A 19,140-nucleotide genomic window follows, 5' to 3' on the forward strand; every position below is an offset into this window, starting at 1 on the left:
GGGAGATGTCAGGCATGTATCCACCACAGGCATTCTGGAAGAGAGACCCCAGGCCTGTGTCTTTGTTGTGAGAATGTTATATTGTTGCTGCTTTGAATGTAACAATCTCTCTTCTGTGTCTCCCCCCCCCCACACTCTACCTTTTCCTCTTCAGAAGTGGTTCTCCTCCCCTTTTTCCACGTCTCTCTTCAGTGTGAGCAGCACCTCCCCAGAGATCTCAGAGCTAGAGATTGTTCAGAAGGAGAATCGGGAATCCCAGTTTCTCCTTCAAAAGGCCTTTCTCACCTCCAGCGCCCCCACAGAAACCAGCAGGAACTCACTCTCCAGCTGCTTCACCAACCAAGGCTACTTCTTTTTTCACCTCCCTGACTCCTATGACGTTGAGCCCTGCCAGGTGTATTTCACCTACGAGCCCTTCACCCGGAAGGCCAGTGGCAGTGACGATGGTGATTCCTATGGAACACTCTCCTCCCCGGATCTCTGCATGCTAGAAGATGACCTGCCACTGTTCTCCTCCAGATTTCTTCATTGCACCCAAGGGAACCAAGGTTTCCAAAACAGTTTGTTTGTGGGAGAGACACAGAGCGCAACCAATGGGCTTGCAGCACTGCCTGAGGCTCTTTCGTCACCCAACTGCCCCTCCCCAGTTTTGGAACTGAAACAGGATGAGAAGGTGAATGGGAATGTCACAGTTTTACAGGTCTCTGAATTCCAACAGGAGCCTGGCACGGTCCTCTCTGATCTCCCTGGGCTGCATGACAATGATGGCATTCAAACCACAGAAGAGGTTGGGGATGCAGACCCTCAAATCAGTCCCACTACTACTACTATGGCTAGTTCTCCGTTTTCCCAGCCCATGACTCTGCAGCAAGGTCAAGTGGATGATCTCCACAGGACTGCTTCCTTCAGCCAGGTCCCAAACGCTGGGGCCTACCTATCTTTGAGTGAGCTCCAAAGCCAATACAGCCATTGTTCCATCTACGAGCTGCCTTCTGAATCCTGTGAGCTGCAGGCCTTCTCTGGAAGGAGGGACGGACAAACAGATAAACTTGCCTGTCTGAGAGAATAAGAAGTTGAACATCAGTTTCCACGAACCCAACGGGACCTATCTTTTGACTAACATGGAAAAAGACCCTTGTACTTTTCACTAGTGCAGGAATTCTGAGAGCTTGGGTGGCCACCCAGGAGAGAATCAAATGCTGCCCAGCTGAGTAGTAGAGCGCCCACAGTGCCTAGAGCCAGCAGCATGTGTTTCTATTGGTGGTACACATCAGCGCATGCCTCAGTGTGCATAAAGAAATGTATTCTGCATGTGGATAGAAAAAATTAGAGGGAACATTGGTCGTGAGTTCTCAGGGGCTTGCAAGATTATTACCTGGGGGGGATCACAAACTGCACTTCACCTCTGGCATTTATAATAGTTCTTATTATTAAAAAAGTGTTTTTAATTTATAAGGGGAGGTTACACTCAGAGGCTTGCTGTGGGAGGAGTCACCAGTACAACAGTTTGGGTATGTCTACACTACCCTCCTAGTTCGAACTACCGTTACTCCTCGTGGAATGAGGAGTGACAGTAGTTCGAACTAGGAAGCCTAGTTCGAACTACCTAGTTCGTGCCCCGTGTAGCCGCGCTGCACGGGGTTCGAACGAGCGGGGTTTTAAAAATGGCGGCTCCCCGCTTATGCAAATGAAGCCCGGGAAATTCAAATCCCGGGCTTCATTTGCAAGTGCGGTATGCCTACGTTACCCCGCTAGTTTGAACTAGCGGGGTAGTGTAGACATACCCTTTGAGAACCACTGTCGTATTGCAAGGGAGTGGGAGCTTTAGCAGCATGTGGAAAAAGCATGACCCAAATCTATAACCTGAAGGGAAAGTAAAGCTCAGTTTTGAATGGGGTGTGTATGAATGAATGGAGGGATGAGAATTTAGAAAAAGGGATGCTCAGGAAGAGGGATGACTGCATGGATGGGTTGTGTGGCACAGATAACATTTCCCTGGATAAGCTGACAGCTTGGTAGATAGTGTGACTTGATGGACACCATGGAAGGAGAACTAGATACATAAACTAGTAGACCAACGAATAGAGATGAAATTGAGGTAGCCAGAAAGGGGCATCACAACTGTGAAAGTACATAGAGCAAAGGAGAGAGAAATTGGATTGTTCTGCAATACAGGGTGAAGATAGTATCAAACTCTCAGGCCAAACTTTCCATCCCTCATGTACCAACTTACAGGGCATGCAAGCATCTACAGGGGAATAGAAATACTTGAGAAGGTGAGTGGCGAGCTACTTGTGAGTGCTGGGTGCTGCTGGGGATAGGGGTGATGGAAGGTGTTGAGGGTGGTCCTTATTGATTGTCCCAGGGTTTAGTTCATTTCCTGCACCCTTCCCACTCCACTTTGTATGAAGTGAATGTTTTAATCAGCTTGGTCCTAATCAGATATCTGAGTCTGGGCTTGGGTCTTCAAAGACAATTGAAAGCCAGAAATGAGTCAACTCATGCAAGGGATGTGATAAAAAAAATTGTTATTATCAGCAAAAAAACACTGGGTGAAAATTCCCCCAAATAGTGGGGCGTGAGGAAGCAAGAGAGACGCTAGCATAAAACAGAGCACAACATTTCCCATTCTTGCTGCAATCTTTTCATGAAATCAAAAGCTTCTCTGCCCTGCAGACCAAAACTCTTTCCTTTAACTCTGCTAAGACGATTGCAGAGGAATCCATCCCACATCCTGCATGAAGGGGAAACCGTCTGTTGGTCATCCCCATTCTTTCCATTGCTTGAGAGGAACAATTGCCCAATTAGCAGCTAGGGCAGATAAATCACCTCCATAAATGACTACAGATCATTACCTTTGCTTAAAACCAAAATTCAGTCCATCTGTTTGACTAAAAAACAGTTTGGATAGCATTTTGCACCGTCTCCATATTTACCGATTGGAGGCAGAAGTGCTGAAATAAAGGGAAGCTAGGGGTAGAAGGAAGGCTGTTCAGCTTGGTTCCATGGTGTCCATCTGTCAACTGTCTGAGATTCACCCCAAGTTCAATGCTCCCCTTTTCCACGTGAGTGTTAAGTCTCCTCCTTTGTCCTGGGACTCATGTTTCCGCACCAAACTTACTCACACAGTTTTCATTCTCTTGAGTTCTGAAATGGAATGCTGTGCTGGTCAGATAAATGAGTGTCCATTGTGTTTGATTTTGTCACGAAAGTGCTGCTGATACTGCAATAGAATGGAGCTTGGCCTAGTTAGCATTGCGAATGTTGCAGGGAGCCAGCCTTTTCCTGTGTCACTTTCTCCAAACCACTGCGCATGTCTCAGGATGCTGGTCGTCCTACCATCTCAGAGACACAGGGGATAAAGAAGGGACAAATACTTCCCAGCTGAGTGAGGAGAAGGCTTCCCACTGTATGTACTGTGCCATGGGAAGTTCGCAAGATGCAACAGAAAGAGTGAGCACCGCTGGGCTGGATGCTAGCTTAAATGGCCAATGATCCCATAGCAGTTCCTATGTATTTCTTCATAAGCTTCTTAATCATTCTTGCTGCTAAAATGAATTTTAAAAACTGCCTTTTTTGTCAATAAAATACCAATCAAGAGCCCGTTTTTCAAAATAGCATGGTTTTCATTGCCATTTGTCGTGGGAACTTGCGTATTAACAAATGCTACTGCTTGGATGGAAGTGAGTTCTTGATCACAGGTCAGGGATTAGGAAGAGGGCATAAGGGGGTTAGCTCTCAGTCACAGATAGTCTGCTGCCTAGACAATGGGTGCAGGGGACAGAAAGGCGTTTTGCCTTTAGCCAAAGGCTGTTGGGCATTGGTAGATTGGGGTCGGGGAGCAGAAGGGGGTGATTTAAGGGACTGCGCTTCACTCATGGACAGCTGGTCCGAAGCTAGTCTCCTATGGTCTGCAATCCTTCAGTCCCATTTCAGTTGCTGGGTTTAATGTGTGGCTGGCTGGGTGGTGTTGGTGGATGTTCAAGAAGTCAGACTAGTAGTGGTCCCTTCTGGCTGCCCTATGACTCTATTAAAAGAATGGCAAGACTCCCATTGACTTCAACAGGCTTTGAATTAGACCTTTGGACAGCAAATTTAAGGATCAGATAGTGATAAACTCTCAGAGACAATCAGGTACTGGAGTTCAGGGTTCAGGGATTTGGCATCAGGAGAAGGCATCAGAAGGAATAGTTTTCAGTCAGAGACAGCTGTGTAATTTGATAGCAGCTTCAGGGGAAGGGGAAGATATTTCAGGGGAATTAACCCTCAGTCACAGACAGTGACAGGGAGGGTGAAAATAATATAAGATGGATTTTAGAACCTAGTCACTTCGATTCACTGCAGTTTGACTCAGGAAGTATCACTGTCAGCAAAACTGCTGCAGGCCACCAAGAATCACTTGGTCAACTAAGTATTTTCCCATTTCTGAAAATGCTGACAGCTTTCAAGCATGTAAGCTGCCGGAGGTGAGACAGCAGCCACTCTGGGGTGTGAATGTGTGACGTGCTGTGGCAGGAAGTGCTCAGTGTAAGATCTGATGATAACTGGACCTTTATTCCAGGAAGCCAGGTCATGTGGTCTGAAGTTGCTGCAGATGTGTGATTAGCTGAGCTGTGGAGCAGAAATGGCATTGCCAGTTTCTTCACGACCCTTCTCTGCTAAGACATGAAGACTTTTTGGAAGTGCCATGAAGGTCTCAGGGTCCCAGATGGATCAAAATGTAGTCTATACAAATCCACAAAACTTGCAACAGGGTGGTGTCCATCCACTCTAGTTTCCTTATCAGATTCAACTCCAGCACCAGTGAAAAGTGCCGGGACAGCCGTCTTGGAGAAAGAGCCCTCTATCTTAAGCAGAAGTATAACACAGTAGTAATGCAGGTTTACACACATGCTACCCTGACATCCCTACCAAAGTACCTTATTTCTGACCTAAAGAGAGCTGCACAACAGCCAGTGCGCACGCGCACGCGCACACACACACACACACACACACCTCCCCCCCACACCCAGCCCATAGGAAAGTGAAAATTCAGGCCAAATTCAGCCTTGATGGCACACTGCTTTGACGTCAGATTTGCTTTGGAGTCTGTTTTCTTGGTTTATTCAGAGATACCACAGTGATAAATGTGGTACTCAGATTGCTTAGATTAGATTAGTGTCTACAGATACAGCACCGCTGCAGTTCCACTGCCCTGATGCTACGGTGCCGCTGTCACATACCTGGTGAAGATCCTCTATCCTGACGGGACAGAACTCTCCTTTTGGCATAATAAAACCACCTCCTGGCGTAACGCTGTCCACACTGGTGCTTATGTTGGTGAAATCTGTGTCACTTGGGGGGTGGCTTACTCACACCCCTTGCAGAACAAAGGGTATGTTTTCACTAGGCAGTAGATCGATGCTGCCATGGTCAATCTTCTGGGATTCTAGTATAAATCCGCAGCTAGATCTAACTCAAAGAGTTCCTCCATCAGCACTGGGAGTACTGTGTCTCATGGAGGAGTAAGGGAAGCTGACGGGAACATTTGCTCCCATCGGCCTTCTGCTGTGTGGACAGCACGGAAACGTGATATCAGATACTTAAACTCCAGCTACGTAATTTATGTAGCTGGAGTTGCATATCTTATTTCAACCTTCCAATGTAGTGTAGACCAGGTCAAACTCTGCCAATATAACCTATAGTGTAGACATAGCCTGGATTCAGTACTTGGCATCTCTATGAAGACTATCCACAAAGGTGTGGCAATTGTGTTTTAGAAGGGAGGATGGATGATCTTGTAATTTAAAAGCTTCAGAGGGGTGGTCGAGTTAGTCTGTAACAGGAAAAACTTTAAAAACAACAAATAGTCTGGTAGCAGTTTAAAGACTAACAAAACATGTAGATGGTATCACGAGCTTTCATGGGCACAGCCCTCTTCTTCAGATGACCAGAGTGTTAGATGTCCAGAACCAAAATAAATAAGGGAGAAAGTGAAAGGGGGGGGGGGGACGACAGAAAGAGGCAGAGGGTAGATAAGTATCAAAGAGAAAGCCGAATATGTATGTAACTGGAAAAACTGGAAAACAACAGATAGTCTATTAGCGCCTAAAAACTACATAGTGTGGAGGCAGGAAAAGGGAATAAGGGAATTTGTGTGCAGCCATCTTGGTCTTGTTAACAAGAGAGCAAGAGTCAGGCTAAGTCTGTGGCCTGACAACGCGAGATCTGTAATTAGACGCTGCCTTCGCCTCTCGCCTCCATACGGAGATAAGGATAGAATGCTGACTCTGGTAGGGACCTTGAGATAAGGAGCATCTGGGTGGAACTAAATAACTGTTAGCCATTGGTGTTTGTAATGGGAAGGAGACTAATTGTTATTGTTATTATATTTAATAGACAGTATATAAACTGCTTCATAATTGCTTGTATTCGAAGATCTGCCTCGGTGAGGGGGGGGACTTCCCCCCTGTCCGAACCAGTTTTTCCCTTGCTGCAGCTCGTAATAAAACTGCCTCTGGCTACTGGTTGCTTACAAACTCAGAGTGAAGACAATGTTTTCTTCCACAATTTGGTGCTGTGACTCGGATTGCAACGCCCGATTGAAGACCGCGACAGAGGCTGCAGACCATCCCCCTTCACTCCCATGGCGCCAAATGAGAGGTAAGAGACCTTTTGAAATCTCTACTGGGGTGTGGAGGAGGACTGCCTGTAGGGTCATCTGCTTCTTGTGGGCTCACGCCATCCGAACTTCTTGAATCTGCAACAAGGTCAGACGCAAAACGGTTCCGGGGAGGTTGTTTTGTTATCCCCAAGTAGGCCTAAGTTTATGCAGTGCTGGGAACTGCTGTGGTATTGGTGGTGCCGCCCTGGGTACGGGAAGAAGGTTGTATTGCGTCCGGACATAAGGCACCTAGGTTTATGCAGTGCTGGGAACTGCTGTGGTTCTGGGGGGAAACGTGTTGTTTGCCACCCCAAATATGGACGAGGTCCATAATGAGAGATGCATCTAAAAGTGGGAAAATTTCTGTGTGAAAAGCATGCTGAGTGTGAATGTAATGAGTGGAGTGTGAATGCCGCTGCCCAGGTCTCTGAAAAGCAAGCTGATTCCAGCCGCACCAGGGCTCTCCCACAAGGGAGTTCTGAACGAAAGGGGGGTCAGCCGAACCTCGAGACCGAGCAGATATGTGAGGGAGTGACGTCTCCCCTTATTTCATGAGCTGCTGATAAGGTCTGACACTTTAGACCCAGCAGACCCCTTCTTTGGAGTGTGTAGATTTAGTTTCCTATAAGCCACTGAATGGACTGGGAGTGGACAGGATACTCCCCTGAATGACTAAAATGGATGGGGATCAGTCTAAGCATACCCCCACCCCCAGACCGCTGAAAGGCACCCCTGCGTACTACATGTACGTGCATCATGGTCCAAGGACCTGTAAGCATTTGACAGATTGACAGAGAAAGAAATTAAAGCCCTGAGGGATGAGATTGAAGCTCAGAAAAGCAAAAATCCACCCTGCAGTGAGAAATGTAACTTACACGCAAGTGCACAGCCTCTCCCAAGCTTAGAGGGGAATTTGGCCCAACATTACCCCCTCTACTCCTCTCTATGCCCAGCCCTATATGGGCCCTTACCACACATTACTGAAGATAGAGAGGAGGCACAGAAGATAATTGAAAGGTATCAGATCTTCCCTTTGGAAGAACGGGCTCTAGTTACAAATCTGTCCAATCCAAAGCAAAACACTGAGTTTTGGAATAGACTTAACAGCTTGTGGGAAGTATTCCTCCAAATTCTCAAGGAAGGAATGCCTGCCGACCATCAAGCCATATTGGCCCTAGGCATTTTGGTTGGAAACATATACACAGAACACAATGCAGGAATAGGAAAGGGCTGCCAAGCAACTTTAGGAGATTCTCAAGCCCTTGTTAGCGAATAGATAACTACAGCCTTTCTGGCTGGAATCACAGGCTACCCAAGGATGTTTCACAACGCACAAGTGGGGGCCATCCAGAAAAAAAAAAAACAGTTAAAACCTTTCCCTCACACACTGTTATAATTAGCTTGAGGGCGTGGGAGGACGTAACCTAAAAGCCACCCTAAAAGCCAACTAGTGGGAATTGAACTTGAAGATGTAATCACTAGAAGCTAAATCTGCCCTAACAAGGAGACACATTCTGCAACATAAATCTCCTTACAGAGCATGGTCGAGTGATCCACCCCAGAGTCAGCAGCATAGATCAACTGCTGCAGCATGGATGTTATGAAAACCCTATACTGAGAAGTTTAAAATTAGTAATAGCTGACTGCAATAATACACATTTGGATTTACCTATTGAAAAGAATTAGGAGGTGTGGGGGCTAATGGAAAAGCCCATCCTCCTTACCAAATTGATACTGAACAAACCTGTGTCATTGGGAAAAGGTCATTTAGCAAGAATCAGGACAGATCATAAGAAGGAATTAAGCGATTGTTGTAATATATGAAGGGAAACCTGCTTTAAAAAGTGACTCCTTGTTTCTTGCAGCCTTTTTCAATAATCCAGGCAAAGAAACAATCAAATTTACTATTTGGCCACAGACTCTTTTGTTAAATCTGCAAAAGGAAAATAAGGAATTCTATTGACACTTAACTGGTTAACTGTATAAAAGAATGAAATCTATACATTCAATCCTTAAGGTTAAATTTACTCTTTAAGAAAACAAATCTTTGTTTTAAGAATCCAAACCCTGAAACTTCACTATGGGTATGTCTACACTACAAAGTTAGTTCGAACTAACGGACGTTAGTTCGAACTAACTTTCCTAGGCGCTACACTAGCGCTCCGTTAGTTCGAACTTAATTCGAACTAACGGAGCGCTTAGTTCGAACTAGGTAAACCTCATTTTACGAGGACTAACGCCTAGTTCGAACTAGCTAGTTCGAACTAAGGGCTGTGTAGCCCTTTAGTTCGAACTAGTGGGAGTCTAGCCCTTCCCAGGTTCCCCCTGGTGGCCTCTCTGGGCACAACCAGGAAAACTCTTCTCCTCTCCCCCAGCCCCGGGCCCTTAAAGGGGTAGACTCTGGCCAGACGGCACTAGAGTCAGCCAGCCCTGCCAGGAGTCTCTGCCCCGAACCAGTGGCCCCACCATGAGCCAGGCGGCCAGTGCGAGTGACACGTCCCCTGCCCAGTCCCCCAGCACCCAGGGGCCAGCCAGGGGCCGTAGACGGCGCGCGGCCTCCTGGACTAGTGCGGAGGTCATGGACCTCATTGAGGTTTGGGGGCAGGCCCCCAACGTCCATGATCTCCGCACTAGGAGGAGGAATGCGGCCGTCTATGGGTGCATAGCAGCCGCCATGGCCACCAGGGGACACAGGCGCACCCAGGAGCAGGTGCGCATTAAAATTAAAAAGCTGCGCCAGGCGTACGCCAGGGCCACAAGAGGCGGCGCCACTGCAGGGGCTGCCACCTGCCCCTACTTCACTGCCCTCCACCAAGTCTTGGGGGGCAGGGCGGTCCGTGCCAGCCCGGGGGACATCGAGCTGGGACCAGAGGGCCCTGACCTGGGCACACCAGAAGGGTCACCGCCAGCAGCGTCGTCCAGGGAGACCGTACCAGGTAAGTAGTTTGAATTAAGTAGTTCGGGGGGGAGGTGGGAGGGAGACCAGGGACCGCGCGCGTGGGCCATGCCTTCCACGGATCACGCAGACACCTGTGCACGTGCGAGCACGTGCCATGCCACCCTTGGGCAGGTGGCTCCAGCTGCGTGACACCCAGGGGCCATTGCCCAATAGGCACATGCTTGTGCAAAGAGACGTGACATGCTCCCGACCCCGGGGCAGGACCCAGCAGGATGATTTCCCTTCACATGTCCCCTCTACACGGAGGCAGGGGACATCTCCCCTTCCCCCCGCTGCCCCGGCCACACTATACATGGCACAGGGACATGGGTGCGGTCTTGGGGCAGCTCCCAGTCCCGGGGAGAGCCAGACATCCTGACCATGGCCTCTGTACAAGCACAGCGGCTGTGACGGTGCAGGACATGGTCACCCTCACGTTGCGGAGTTGGGGAGGGGGCTGGGCATCATCCTCTGCATCCCCAGGGAGAACTGACCACTTCTCTTCTTTCTCTACAGCTGCACCAGCTGCTTGTGCAGGGCGCACCACCCCGCCCGGGACATGCTACCGCACCCGCAGCCTGCTCCGGACTGCCAGCACGGAGCAGGAATACTGGGACCAGCACCTTGGGGCCCTGCAAGCCGTGCACCGCACACTACGGTCGTGGATGCGGGAAGACCTGCAGGTCCGCCACGAGCTGCTGTCTGAGCTCCAAGGGCTGAGCACCAACCTGCAGCTCCTGCTGCAGAGCATGGTGCCCCGTGCTGATCCTGCACCAGCTGTCCCCCCAACTGCTGTCCCTCCTCCCACTCCTGCTCCCCCTCCCACCTCTCCCTCCTCAACCCCCACAACCTCTTCCTCAATGTCCACACCCCCCACCTCAACCTCCGCACCCTCCACCCCATCCCCCCGGGGACGCCGAGGCCCCCTCCCTCGCCGTACTGGGAGGCGGTCGGCCCGGCGAGACCCCCACCCCTGATCCTTCAGTTTCCCCACCCCCTCCTTTCCCTTGCTTCCCCCTTTCAGCTCCCTCCTCCCAGTTTTCCCCCTCCCCTCTCCCAGCCTCTCTCTTCCCCTCTCCCACCTCCTTTTCCCAGTTTCCCCGAGTTTTGTTAAATAAACAGAGTTTCTATTTTTGAACACACGTGTCCTTTATTTTGTACATCAATAAGAAGGGGGGCTAGGGAAGGGTAAGTGGAAGGAGGTGAGGGAGGAATGGGGCACGAGCCCCCGATGGGGAGGACTGGGCTGGCTCTGCGGGCTTCTGGGGGTGGAAGCTCTCCTGCAGCCCCCCGATTGTCCCCTCTCCCCAGATGGCAGCCTGCGGCAAGTGCAGCCGGTCTGATGGCCGAGTGCTGTGATGTGCCCAGTGTGGGTACTTCGGGCACTCCAAGCCAGGACTGGTTTGTAAGCGGGGAACCCCTGAGAACTGTCTGTCCAGGGTGGGGGTCGGGACCCTTTAAGCGCAGCCCTCGGCTAGCCTGAGACAGCATCTCCACGCTCTACGTCCTCCTCTGATGCCCTGCCGGCACTGCTTCTGGCCATCCTTAAGCCCTGTTCAGAGTCCACTCAATGTGGACTTGCTAGTTCGAATTAGCAAAACGCTAATTCAAACTAGTTTTTAGTTCTAGACGTGTTAGTTCGAATTAGCTTAATTAACTAATTCGAACTAAGTTAGTTCGAACTAGCACTGTAGTGTAGACGTACCCTATGTCTCTGTTCAAGGCTGAGTTGATAACACTTTTGGCTTGCTTTCAAATCCAACATTATATGTGAATACAGGCTGCCTGGCTATTTCAAAGGAATATAAAACACCTGTCCTCTCAAGTAAATTGTCCAAATACAAACAAAATATTTATAAGTGGCCATTTAACAAAATTTAATGTCAATATTATTATTACTATAGTCTTAATAAGTAACACTGTATATGATTCTTTTCAGGAAAAGAAAAGCTTTTTGCTTGCTGGAACAATAACTAACCAACCCCTTGTGCTAAGGAGAAGCATTATAGCTTCACACATTAAGCCTGATCTGTGGTACAAGAGGGAAACTGAGGCATGCCACTGTTGGGGAGGGCTAGCAACTCTAGAGGTAATTCCAGGGAGTGGAAGGTCACGAGTACCGATGAAGCACCCTTGTTCTCGTAAAGTTATAGCTCACTCGCCCATGGAAGTGGTAAGGAACTAGCTGTAACCGGTTCCCCTAACAGATCTTAGGCAGTATTTTAAGTTATAATGGGTCACCCCGACGGGGGTAGAAATGTTTTCTTGTCTTTCAGATCATCAGAAAGCGCTGGTGCCAGCTGAAGAAAAACAACAAACAACAACAACAACAACAAAAAACCATGGTTCTGTGTCATGACACAATAAGTTTGTGTTCTGTCCAAGTTTGTCTTGTGTGTCTTAATTGTAATACGTATTGCAAATATTGTTGTGTGTAGGATATTGTTTTAATGAAAGGATAATTTGAGTAAAGCAGAAGCATTAATTTAAACCATCAAAATTAATAATTGGGCCCAATCAATTGGCAACTTTAAAATTCAGTGAAAAGATAATAGTTTGGAAATTGTTTAGGCTAGGAGAATGTTAACAATGTCTCCACGGGTGAACAAAAAAGGAACTGGAAGGAAGCAAGGAGTGCATCATGTGAACAGAAGGACTGGAAGTGGGGTACCAGCCCCTCCCCCACCGGATTGGTTTTGCTTTAATGGCTACACAAATGAAATATTTAGCTTCTGCAAATTTGCACACCAACCATAAAAGTGGTTTGGGCAGAGATAATAAGAAATCTATAAGTAACAACACGGGCAAGTGGGACATCAGCATATTTAAGTAAAGATGCCCACAACAATGAGGAAACTAGTAACCTCACCATTGCAATAACAGCTACTTGCCCTGCTACTCATTGGTGCCTGATGCCTTAAAAGGCCTCAAGAATTATGGAATTGCATGGGTTCCTATTAACAATTAAACATCTGTGAACCATGCTTGGTCCTATAAGAGAAACAGTGACTCTAGTCAATGTAACCTCCTTCAAGTCACGTACATAGAACAAATACACACTAACAGCAATGGGGAATACACGGCCTTGGGCCTCCCCGCATTCACACATAATTATTTTGTTTATTGTAACAACATGAACACTACGAGGACAAAGAATACACAATCCTCTGAGTTCAGATAGGGAAACACCAAGTTTGTATGGAATATTGTGGGAAAGAAGCTAAACACTAACATCAGGCCACTGAAGTTGGACCTACTGACTCCCACTGGGGCTTACCACTTAAAGCCCAGACAAAGGTAACCCCTGAGGCATGGCTGTCATTTGTTAAACAATGGCCATTGCTAACTTGCCCTCATTTGGATATTATTAACCAGGTCCTTAAGGACAAAATAGAGCCTCCCAATTGTGCATCATGCCCTGAACAGACCCGTCTCAGAACCAGGACAACTGTCACTGGTCCTTACCTTGGTGATGTTCCACACTGGTATAGACCAGCTGTGTACTAGACTGGCTAGTCAAATTGGCAAGTGCCTGATTAGGCAACGAAGGGGCTTAGCAGATACCATCGCAGATTGGTTTAGGCCTGAAAACTCTGTCAGCAACACTTATGTCATAGCCCAGAAATTGTATGAGAATCCAGGCTGGTAGATGCAGTAATATCCAGTGCCTGTAAAGGCCTAGACACCAGCCAAGCCAACCGATTGATCCTGAATAGTTTGAAGGATCTGTCCAGCTCTGTGTCCATTTCACTAAACCTAACCAGATATTTGGACCAGAGATTAATTGGATTGTTAATTAATGGAACTAAATTAAAGGTATTAGAAGGCCAGTATTGAAAAATAGGATAGCTTTGACCACCCAGCCCTTATGGTGGTGAGTCCCCATCTCCCACGGGCCTACCCATGGGAGTGGGGAAGTAGAGAATCCATGAGGACCCAAAGGCCCACCTGGACAGGGCATAGTATAACAGTTTGTTTTTGGCCCCTCTGGGGATTCCTCACTCAGATCAGATCAGAATGGTAACCTCCCTGCCTGTACCAAAGCAGGAGCATATAGATAGATCGAGGGCATCGCTTATTCTGAAGGTGTGGAAGCCTCCCTATACCCAGGGATTGTTGCACCCACTTTGATAAGGAAATTTTATGTACCTGCCCATTTAACATCATGACGAATCAGCCTAGGTTTGATGTGGTTGTCTCAGAGAAACAAAAACATTGAGCTGGTCCAAATAAACGGTACCTACTGGTGTTTGACTACCCAGACAGATCACTCCATCCTGCCCCTCTACATATCCGTCTGTGTGCATAACAGCCCCTCGCCGGATGATCCTGACCGTTGATGGAATCAACGCACTTCGGCAGTGATGAGTAACCTAACATGAGATTCTGAGTGGCATGGTGGAAGTAAGTACCTAGAGGAGGGTTTACTGGCCCTGCAGGCGAAGATCGAGGAGTTGGTGGCCAATGCCTAAAGATATGTCGGGGCTGGCCTTCTGAGGTACACACAGATAGGGAAACACTGTGGACCATGCCAAACACCTACCTCTGCAGCACTCAACCAGGCAGTAGAGGTCAAACCTATAATCATGGGCAGCGCCAGTAAGGCGATGAAATATCTTAAAGATGTATTTAAATAGGGTTTGCCAAATTATGTGGGAAGTTTCGATTATAACATTTATAACAGTGCTGGTGCTGTACTCGTACTTCCAGAGTAAATTAAAACCCCTTAAATTGTTGTATTTAACTTGGTAGGTTAAAGAGAACCCCAAAGTCAAAAGAAAGGAACTATAGGAGTAAACTGAGGCAGTCCATGGTATCTTGCTGAGAACTGACAACTCAAACCTGAAAGTATTAGGCCAGCTTGGGAAGTAAAACAGTTCAACAGTTACTGTGACCCTGGTTCCCCTGGCAACCACATTCCAAAAGGGCCTCACTTTGATAAGGCTGGTACCAAACAACCAAACAACCACACTGGATCGTTTTTACGGTTTGCTTTATTCCTAGGAAATAACCTTGGTTCCAAAGGAGCTAGCTGGCTTTTAGCTCAGAGAATAGAGACTCGTATGTCCATCAGCGAAAGACTGCTCTAGAAAGACCTTTACCAAGTTTTGCTAACCACCAACACCTCTGTGAAGTGCCAAGAACTGACTGTTGGCCAATGCTTCTCACTGCAAAAAGATCCCTCCATCTCGAAATGATCCTACCCCGATTGCTGATAAGCCTCTCTCTTCTGGTCCTGCTTTCCTACCTGCTGGACACCAGAACCACCAAAATATTACAGGGGGTGTGTCTAGACTACATGCCTCCTTCGACGGAGGCATGTAGATTAGCCAGATCGGAAGAGGGAAATGAAGCCGCGATTAAAATAATCGCGGCTTCATTTAAATTTAAATGGCTGCCCCGATCTGCCGATCAGCTGTTTGTCGGCAGATCGGGGCAGTCTGGACGCGATGCGCCGACAAAGAAGCCTTTCTTCATCGGCACAGGTAAGCCTCGTGAAACCAGGTTTACCTGTGCCGATGAAGAAAGGCTTCTTTGTCGGCGCATCGCGTCCAGACTGCCCCGATCTGCCGACAAACAGCTGATCGGCAGAGCGGGGCAGCCATTTAAATTTAAATGAAGCCGCGATTATTTTAATCGCGGCTTCATTTCCCTCTTCCGATCTGGCTAATCTACATGCCTCCGTCGAAGGAGGCATGTAGTCTAGACACACCCAGGGTGATGTGCTGGTAACCCCTCCCCTGCATGATGCTGAACCACGACTGTTTCAAGAAAAAAAAGAGGAAAAGTCTGCTCCTCTGACACCGCCAAAGGCCAAAGATTTCTGACTACAAAAGGACATTAAGAACTGACCTTGGTGAAAGAAGCGAAGTATTGTATATTGCCAAGGAGAAACTTGTAGGAGTGGTTTGGGTTTCTCCCTTTGATCTGGACTCTGTGCTTATGGACAGGTACCATCAGCATGTACCTGCCCTCCCTAATTTGGTTACTAATTATGATATGTTGTATGATGTTACTAAAATTATAGAACAGCCCCATCATAGAATTATATTGGGGATATTAATGATTATATTGCTTTTGCTTATTAAAAGTTTCATATTTGATTGTTGTTGTAAAAGATGTAGTAATAGAAATAGCTTTAATGTTTGTACTAATTATGTAATGTTTAATGAAAATAAAGGTTTAGAAAGGTAGTTGTGCTGTAAGCACAAAAGGGGGGATTGTGGAGGCAGGAAAAGGGAATAAGGGAATTTGTGTGCAGCCATCTTGGTCTTGTTAACAAGAGAGCAAGAGTCAGGCTAAGTCTGTGGCCTAACAACGCGAGATCTGTAATTAGACGCTGCCTTCGCCTCTCGCCTCCATACGGAGATAAGGATAGAATGCTGACTCTGGTAGGGACCTTGAGATAAGGAGCATCTGGGTGGAACTAAATAACTGTTAGCCATTAGTGTTTGTAATGGGAAGGAGACTAATTACTATTGTTATTATATTTAATAGACAGTATATAAACTGCTTCATAATTGCTTGTATTCGAAGATCTGCCTCGGTGAGGGGGGGGACTGCCCCCCTGTCCGAACCAGTTTTTCCCTTGCTGCAGCTCGTAATAAAACTGCCTCTGGCTACTTGTTGCTTACAAACTCAGAGTGAGGACAATGTTTTCTTCCACAATAGTTAAAGACACTGGGGGTCAAGTCATGTGAGAGACACTGACAAAGCTTTGCGTAGTTATTACCAGTGCTAATGGTTTGGATAGTGCTAGCCCCTGCCACCTACATAAATCTGTAAGGAACATTTTAATCTCCCCGGACATTCAGTATTGGGTTTAAAAGTAGCATCCTTCTACAAAAACACTTCAAAACTAAATTATATTACAAAGGGAAACAGCTGAGCTGCAATTCATTTGCAAATTCAATACAATCCAGTTAGGCCTGAATAAAGATCTCAATTGGTTAACACATTACAAAGGCCACTTCCCCACTCTTGATATTCACATCTCCCTATCAGTGAAAGAGACACCTCCACCCTGATTTGATTAGCCTCCTTATCACTTGATAAGTAATTCCTTTCTTTTGTGGTACTTTCAACAAAATTACCTCCTCTGTCATCATTTCCACTCCAATTCATCTGATGAAATAGCCTTTTACTCATGAAAGTGTATGCCCTAATAAATATGTTAGTCTCCAAGGGTACATCTGCACTGTGGGCTAGAGTTAAGATATGCAACATCAGCTATGTTAATTGTGTAGCTGAAGTCAAAATATCTTAACTCAGCTTTTGCTGTTGTCTACACAGCAGGAGGTTGGAGGAAGAATACTCTTCCTTCGACTTCCTTTACTCCTTGTGAAATGAGGGTTACAAAAGTCGGAGTAAGAAGCCCGTTATTTTGAAATTATTTTGAAATAAAGGGCTTGCGGTGTAGATGTGCACTCTGTTATTTTGAAATAATGTGAGTTATTTCTAAATAAGCATGAGGTGTAGACATAGCCTTGAGTGCCACAGGACTCCTGGTTGTTTTTGCAGCTACAGACTAACACGGCTGCCTCTCTGAGACTTTGTTTTTTGTCTCTCCTTTGTCCAGCCCACTGCCCCAGCAAGAGACTCCTCTCCCTCACCACCTCAGAACAAAAAACAGGACTATGTAGCACTTTAAAGACTAACAAGATGTTTTATTAGGTGATGAGCTTTCGTGGGCCAGACCCACCTTCCTCAGATCAAATAGTGGAAGAAAATTGGCACAACCATATATACCAAAGGATACAATAAAAAAATGAACACATATGAAAAGGACACATCAAATTTCAGAACAGAAGGAGGAGGGGGAGGGAGGTAAATAGCCAAGCCCTTCGATACAACTGCATCTGCTCTAATCCCACTGACAGACCAGAAACTTCAGGATCTCTACCCAAGCATTTATAAACCTAAACTACCCATCCGGAGTAATAAAAAACAAATCGAAAGACCCAGACGAATACCTAGAAACCATCTACTTCAAGACAGACCCAAGAAAACCAACAATAGAACACCACTTGTCATCACCTACAGCCCCCAACTTAAACCTGTCCAACACATTATCAATAAACTACAACCTATACTGGAACAGGATACTATACTCCGAGAGGCTCTGGGAGACAGACCCATAGTCTCCTAGGGTATGTCTACACTACCGAACTAGCTAGTCCGTGCCGCGTCTAGCCGCGCGGCACGGGGTTCAAACTAGCCGGCATTTAAAAATGGCGCCGGCCGGCTTCATGCAAATGAAGCCCGGGAAATTCAAATCCCGGGCTTCATTTGCAACTGCGGATGACTACATTACCTACATTAGTTTGAACTAGCGGGGTAGTGTAGACATACCCCTATAGACAGCCACCTAAGCTCAAAATGATTCTTACCAACAACCACAGGACATACCACACTAATACCAACCCTGGAACCTTCCCTTGCAACAAACCCCGTTGCCAGCTTTGTCCACACATTCACTCTGCTGATACCATTATTGGACCTAACCAAGTGAGTTATAAGATCAAGAACACATATTCCTGCTCATCCAGAAATATAATTTATGCTATCATGTGTCAAAAGTGTCCGTCTGCTATGTACATTGGACAAACGTCTCAGACACTTCGCCAAAGGATCAATGCCCACAAAACAGATATTAGACAGGATCACAAAGAAAAAACAGTTTCTTGCCATTTCAACCAGAAAGGGATTGTCTCAACGATTTGATTACCTGCATCCTGCTTCAAAGACCTTTTAACACCAGACTTGAAAGAGAATCCTCTGAACTGTCATTCATGCTTAAATTCGACACTTTACACCTCGGTCTAAACAAAGACATTAATTATCTTACCCTTTACAAAGATAGCTTCCCCAATTATCACCGCTAATATCATTAGCTCACAGACATTTACCTCCCCTCCCCATCATCCTTCTGTTCTGAAATGTGATTTGTCCTTTTCATATGTGTTCATTTTTTTTAATTGTATCCTTTGGTATATATGGTTGTGACTATTTTCTTTCACTATTTGATCTGAGGAAGTGGGTCTGGCCCACGAAAGCTCCTCACCTAATAAACCATCTTGTTAGTCTTTAAAGTGCTACATCGTCCTGTATTTTGCTTCAGCTACACCAGACTAACACGGCTACATCTCTATCTCCTCAGAACAGCCGGTGCCATTTTGCCTTTATTGCCACTGGGACCAATGGAGGTAACTAAGACAGAAAGCAGTTGCTGTGCAACTTGTTGCCTCCCAGGGGAATCTGTGATCCAGCTGCACTTGCCTTCCACGTTAGGCTTCCCAAGGGGCAGGAGGATTGTTACCCTGGGCTGTTTACAGCATCATCTCTTCACTGCCTTTAGATCCAGTCTGTTAGCAAACCTCCCTTCACTCAGAGTCAGCCTCCATTAGAGAAAGCTGTGGCTCTCCGGGGCATGCTCAGCCCTCTGTAGGGCCGGACAGGGCAAAGACCAAAACAAAGGGACATGGCCTCAGCTTATTGATTGCCAGAGAGGCCTTGGGCTTGAGTAAACACGTCTCTACCAATGTGTGCGTGCCCAGCC

At 46.8% G+C, this 19,140-nt stretch overlaps 1 protein-coding gene across 2 annotated transcripts in view; it reads left to right on the forward strand.

The window, feature by feature from the left end:
* IL2RB (interleukin 2 receptor subunit beta) overlaps positions 1–4,972 on the forward strand; it is a 28,101-nt gene extending 23,129 nt beyond the window's left edge. For both annotated transcript variants that reach the window (XM_014571457.3, XM_075937558.1), the window contains one exon: positions 155–4,972. In XM_014571457.3, coding sequence (XP_014426943.2) covers positions 155–1,069 — 915 coding nt within the window. In that variant the 3' untranslated portion in view covers positions 1,070–4,972. The remainder of the gene's footprint in view (positions 1–154) is intronic.
* Positions 4,973–19,140: the final 14,168 nt, after the last annotated feature.

Source organism: Pelodiscus sinensis, chromosome 1 (assembly GCF_049634645.1).
Source record: "Pelodiscus sinensis isolate JC-2024 chromosome 1, ASM4963464v1, whole genome shotgun sequence".
Taxonomy (NCBI): Eukaryota; Metazoa; Chordata; order Testudines; family Trionychidae; genus Pelodiscus; species Pelodiscus sinensis.